General features: G+C 50.1%; 1 protein-coding gene across 1 annotated transcript; it reads right to left on the bottom strand.

Moving 5' to 3' along the window:
* Window positions 1-849: 849 nt before the first annotated feature.
* Hdhd3 (haloacid dehalogenase like hydrolase domain containing 3) lies at window positions 850-2,172 on the bottom strand. The gene has a single exon (XM_051162901.1). It carries the CDS (start codon window positions 1,811-1,813, stop codon window positions 1,058-1,060), a length of 756 nt encoding a protein of 251 aa, XP_051018858.1. The 5' UTR covers window positions 1,814-2,172; the 3' UTR covers window positions 850-1,057.
* Window positions 2,173-6,705: the final 4,533 nt, after the last annotated feature.

Genomic DNA, 6,705 nt, shown 5'->3' on the forward strand with positions numbered 1-6,705 from the left:
TACAGTGTGAACCCAGGGCCTCACGAGTTAGGCAAGTGATCTACATCCCTAGCTCTTGAAAGTGGCTCACACCTGCAATCCGAACATTCAGAAGGCTGACGTAGGAAGGTCGTAATGAGTTCCCAGGTCAGCGTGGACTAGAGTAGGTTGACATCAATGTTTGCTAATGTGAGAACCCATCTTAAAAGCCAAAAAAGTACCTGGTTGCAATAGATGGGCCCTCCATGGATATGGAGTTGGGGGTTGAGGTAGAAAGGGGACAGAGGGAGGTGGCGAGATAGCTGAGTGAAGTACAGCACTTGCTGCCTAAACTGTACAGTCTGAGTTTGATCCCCAGAACCCATGTAAAGATGAAAGACCAGTCTACAACATTATCCTCTGACCTACACACACACACACACACACACACCCTATGATACACATTACAAACATACACACACCATGATATACGTCACACACATTCACACCACGATACACATCACACACAGTCACACACCACGATACACATCACACACAGTCACACACACCACGATACACATCACACACAGTCACACACCACGATACACATCACACACAGTCACACACACCACGATACACATCACACACAGTCACACACACACCACGATACACATCACACACAGTCACACACACACCATGATACACATCACACACAGTCACACACACACAGTCACACACCACACCACGATACACATCACACACAGTCATACACACCACGATACACATCACACACAGTCACACACGCCACGATACACATCACACACACATACTGTGATATATATCACACCACAGTCACACACGCCACGATACACATCACACATACCGTATAATAATCATAAATAAAAAGAGACACATGTATGAATGAATGCATGAGCTCAGAGACCAGGCGACTGCCAAGCCCTCGCTGTTCTATGATCAGAATAGGTTACGGAGGCTGCAGAGGGAGGGCCCAAGACACCTGCCTCCGCGGGAGAGGGGAGGAAGAAGGGACTCCCTGCCTCCACTGTTTATTCAGTCCCAGCTACTTCCCTCACCCAACTCATGACATAGGGCTTGAGGCCTCCAGAAGGTCAAGGGCAGGCAGGAGATGGGATAGGGAAGGCAGAATATGTTCTTTAGGTACAGAATCTCTGAGTGAGGGGTCCAGAGGCTCTGGGCCTACCACCAGGAAGCTGTGCATGCCCACAGCCCGAGCCCCCTGGTAATCACAGAGGTAACTATCCCCAACGTGAACTGCCATCGCAGGCTCTACACGAGTGCGCCGCAAGACCTCACGGAAAATCCGTGGGTCTGGTTTAGGACAGCCCACAGCCTCAGAAGTCAAAATAAGATCAAAATGCTCTCTCAGGCCAAGGCCTGCTAGAATATCCTCCAGCCGTCGGTCAAAGTTGGAGACCACCGCCAGCATCAGACCCCGCTTACGGCACCCCTTCAGGGTAGTCTCAGCCCCTTCCAACACCTTCCAGGTGCAAGGACTGCTGTAGTCTTCGTATAGCTGGTGAGCCACCGGAGCTACGGCCTGGGCATCTGGGACGCCTGCTCGGTGGAAGGTGTGTAGGACCAAGTCCATCCACCATTGACGGGAGGTAAGGCCATGGCTCAGGCCATAGTTGGGAAATCTGTGGTTCTGAGCCCTGTATACCTGCCTGAAGGCTTGTTCCAGGGCCGTGGCTTCCACGACCACCCCATGGGCCCGGGCCTTGCTGGCATATTCCTCCCCAACAGAGCAGCGGAGCTTGATCAGGGTATCCATCACATCCCACGTCAGTAGACGCAGCTGCAGCCGGTGCGCCATGGAATCAAGTTCACTGCAGGCCCCAGAATCAAAGGAACACCTGAGCTGGTTCAGGCCACCTTCCACAAGCCAATAGTGGCTCCCCTCCCAGGCTGCGTAGGTCAGAGTTGGAGCTGACAAAAGGCACTTTGGAAATGTCTTTCAGCACAAGATCCTAGAATGAAAATCAGCAGATGAGATGGATGCTGAGGGCCTGGGGTCAGAGACTGGGTCTACATCCTGATGTACCGAGCACCCGAGGAGTTGCTCTCTGAGCACCTGGGAACCTTGTGTGGAAGAGAAGCACAGGGGTGACAACCTCACAAGCTCTTGGCACTGGAGCTAGAGCCGTGGCTCAATCCGTTAGAGTGCTTGCCTCACATACAAAAAGCTAGGTTTGTTCTCCGGCACTGAATAAACTAAGCAGAGCGGTACACACCTATAATCCCAGTACCTGAAAGAAGGAGGCAGGAGAAGGAGAAGTTCAAAAGTCATCCTCGGCTATATACCAAGTCTGAGATAAGCCTGGGCTGAATCTGTCTCAAAAAAGAAAACCCAGCAAAGATTTCTGGACTGAATGAAAGCATTTATGCATTCGTTTCAAAAACACATTTCTGAGCATCTCATAAGCCAGATGATGGCGAAAAAGGCAGGTGTCCATCCCCTGTGACATGTCTAAGTATTGATAAGGGTTTCTTTGTAGACAAAAACTACAAAGCAAGCACACTGAAGTCAGTGTGCACCATAAGGCTATAAATCTGGAGCCCAAGTTAGCCTTTGAACTCAGGGAAGTTCCTGAGCAGGTACAGTTCTTGGGGAGGCCAAAGAAAAGAACATGCCAGAAATATAACTGCCTTGAGGCTGGGCAAAGTCTAGTGCTCAGGGTAGCGCTGAGCTGAGGGACACAGCCTTGTAGGTCAAAGTCAGGAAGCAGTTATGACTGCTATTATCTGTGTTTGCCTACATGTATGTAAGCACACCTCAGACTTGTCTGGTGCCTGTGGAGCCAGAAAAAGATGTCCAATGCCCTGGAACTGAAGTTATAGATAGTTGTAAGCGGTCATGTGGGTGCTGGGAACTGAACCCGGGTCCTCTGGAAGAGCAGCCAGTGCTCTTCACCTCTGAGCCATCATCTCTCCAGCCCATGACCCTATGGCAAGTATTAGAAAATAGTGCCCTTTATTTGAGGAACCCATCTCCACACATGAGTTTGCCTCACCTTCTCCAGAATGCTCCTTTTCCTAACCCTCATGCTTATCACTGGCAAAGTCTCCAGCTTGGCTTCATTAAAACAACAAAAACAAACAAACAAAAAAACAACGATTGCAGCCGGAGAAGTGGTGGCACACGCCTTTAAATCCAGCACTCAGGAGGCAGAGGCAGGTGGATCTCTGAGTTCAAGGCCAGCCTGGTCTACAGATCAAGTGCCAGGACAGCCAGAGCAACATAGAAAAACCCTGCCTCGAAAGAAAAAATGAAAAAAGGTTACTAGTAATCATTACTAGTAATGTCACAAGAGAAAGGTCTCTGAAAACTGACCAACAACATGGCTGGTCAGGGGACGATGGAGCCCGTGAAGGGCAGTTACATGCCTATGGTCACAGTAAGCCTGGATTACAGCCAAATGTCCAGACTCTGGACAGGGCTCCCTTCCACTGGACTTCGCTTACCTACTTGCAAAAAAAATGGATTATGTATGTTAAGCCCGGATAGAGTGGAACAGAAAATGGATAGTCTATTCCTACCTGGCTATGAGCTGCAATTTCTCCATCTTTCCTTGACTGAGTTAGTAATAACAACTGCCAAGAAGGCCGACCCGGGAGGGTGACCAATCCAATGCCCAGAAGCCTGGAGTCAGAGACCAATTGCAGGTTTCTTCCCGGACAGGGCCGACTGTAAAGCTGTCTTTACATCTGTGGAGCCCGGGTTCATTCAGAATACAGCCAAAGAAGTGCAGACAGAGGTGAGGAGGGGTGTGGGAACGGGGCGCTTAGGAAAATGTGGAGAAGAGGAAGATTTAAGTCAGCTTGAAATAGGGAGAAAACGTTAAATGGGCTCTCACTGCGCAGGTGGGTAAGCTGAGGCCCAGACCAGGAACCACACTGAATGTGAAAGTCCTTGGGACATCTCAGGCTCAGCTAAGCCCCAGGACCAAAGTCGTAGTTGGGTTGGAGCTCTTACTGCAGGTCTGACCACGCTAAGAGCAGCGTGACTCGAGCCGCCGGCCGGACTCCAGTGTCCCACTCCCACTCCCGCTCGGCTGCACCGCACCACCACGGTGCTCAACGCCACCCACCCATCCTCGGGAGCCCGCACCCACCTGGCTCGGGAAAAGCGACCAGAGAGGCAGCGGCTGCTCCACCGGCTCTGCAAAAGCGCGCAGAAGCTCGCCACACCGGGATCTGACATTGCTTTTCGCCCCGCCCTGCTCTAGGCGTCACCAAGCTCCTCCCTCGCGCCGGTCACCCGCCTACGCCGCGCCTCTAAGGCCCGCTTCTCTCTTCGGTTAGCCGGGTGGCCTCCCTGCTGCCTGCCTTTCTCACGCTCTCCCACCCACCGCCATCGTGTTTCTCAAGGTCACTGACTCACCCTTCACCATTCCCCTCCCCCACCTCCCTTGCCTTCAGTATCACATCTCCAGTGTTTATCTCCTCCTCTCATCTCTAGCCGCAGCCCACCCCACCCCCCAGCTCTCTGTGATCCGGGCGCCCGGCGCAATTATGGAGACTGACTTGAAAATGGAGGGATTTGGGGCTCAGCCTAGCTCCCCTAGTGCAGCGAAGACTCCCAACAAGGCGCTGTCCCTCTCTGTTCTGAGAGAGATCCCAACTGGTTCTAGAAGGGGATTCCTTGTCACACCCACACAGTTTGTCCTCTGCAGTAACCTAGACCCCCCCCCCTTTTTTTTTAAAGATAGGGTTCCATAGGATAAGTCAAACTGGCCACTAACATCTTCCTGCCTCAGCCTCCCAAGTGCTAGGATTATAGTCGTGACACCACCGTGTTTGTCTACCCTAGGTACTTTGTAAAAACTTGTTTAAGGGGTAGGAAGAGTCGTGTTTTTGTAACTGAAATACACGTTTATCTTCAAAAATACTGCCCAAAGCAAGCAAACAAAGCTGCACTCTCGACCTGTTAGACTCGCCAAGTGCTAAGTAACCAACCACCTGTGCTCTGTGCCTAAGCCAGTCTCCGCTGAGGATAACTCAGGAAAATGGCAGTTTCCTGCCTACAGGAACATGGGAGGGACTGGCGAAAAGCAAATAAATAAATGAAATGGGCTGGAAGCTCGGCCAAGGAATTGGCTGGGCGGAGGGGCTGGAGCGCTTCCCACTGCTTCCCCTCCCCCGCCAGCACCCTCTTAAACACATCCTCTCTTATCTTCTGGAAGCTCACTGTGGACTTTAGAAGGACTCAGCTCCCTATCAGTGGGCCTCAGGAAACAAAGTGCAAAGCCAAGGCCCAGCAGGCTCACCTGCCAGACTAGTTCTTTATTCCACGCTTGATTCTCAGACCAGGAGGTGGGAAGGGCAGCCAGGACATCAGAGGCCCACCTGTTGTTCACAGATTCCTAGAATCCCTGACTCTGTCTCTTTTCAGGGTCACAGCAAATCTAACCATTTAGGTTCCGATCCCTCTCTGCCACCCTGGAGACTAGACATTCCTAAGTAACTCTTAACAGAACCCGGGCTAGCTTTAAGTGGATTTCCAAGATAATGTCACCTGCCATTCTATATGTCTCTCCATTGGCAGTGATGGCTGGTATCAAGACAGACCACATAGGAAACCTCTTTGAGGATTTAAGGAGATTCTTTTCAGATGAGAAAATAGAGTGCTAGGTGCTTAAGAGTTTTGTTTTGGGTCACACACCACACAGTACAGGGTCACCACACTGCTCATCTCTAGAGAGGGTCTGCTCATCTGGGGTCATGACCTTGACTTAAATGTTGTGCCTCGTTGCCTCTAGAATCTGCTTTTTGTTTTCTCTAGGTTATCAGCAGCTAGCAACAGCAACAACAACAATAATAATAATAAGCAGCCTGGGATTCACAGGAAAGATGGTGGTGGTCTTTGATAAGCTGAATCTAGCTTTTTTCTTTTCTTTTCTTTCTTTCTTTTTTTCTTTTTTTTCTTTTTTTGTTTGTTTGTTTGTTTGTTTGCCTTTCAAGACAGGGTTTCTCTGTATAACCGAGCCCTAGCTGTCCTAGACTCACTTTGTAGACCAGGCTGGCCTCGAACTCACAGAGATCTGCCTGCCTCTGCCTCCTCAGTGCTGGGATCACAGGTCTGTGCCGCCACTGCCGGGCTCTGAATCTAGCTTCTTTTTGACTTGTAATTCCAAGCTGGGTACACTTAACCAGGCGGGGTGGTATACACCTACAAACCCAATTAGGAAGCTAAGGCAGAAGGGTCACTCCAAGTTTCAGGCCAGCCTTGGCTATGCAGCATGATCCTGTTTTAAACAGACAAACAGCACGCAGGTAGGATTTAATGGATATGTTTTCATCCCATACTAAATTACAAAAGTCCTCTGACAGTTTCATCCCTTGGTCCATCCTGTGTCCCTGGCTCCCTACTATTCAGATGCTAGCTTGGGGGGTATTTTCTCTTTGGAAAGTCACACCTCTCTCTCTCTCTCTCTCTCTCTCTCTCTCTCTCTCTCTCTCTCTCTCTCATTTTTAAAGACAGACTTTCTGAGTGTTGGGAGAAAAGGCATGCACCATCACCACATAGCTGGGAAATCAAGTCTCTTCTATGAAGCATTTTCCCTCCTTGAGTTTTCTGCTGAAGGCAGGAAGGAAATCCAGGCAGGGGCAAACCTGCCAGCCACACATCTCTTATTACTTTGAGTTTTTTTATTTAAAATCCTTTTCAGTTAAAATACACAGAAAAGGATGTATATATGATGCTGG

This window comes from Acomys russatus, chromosome 2 (assembly GCF_903995435.1).
Source record: "Acomys russatus chromosome 2, mAcoRus1.1, whole genome shotgun sequence".
NCBI lineage: Eukaryota > Metazoa > Chordata > Mammalia > Rodentia > Muridae > Acomys > Acomys russatus.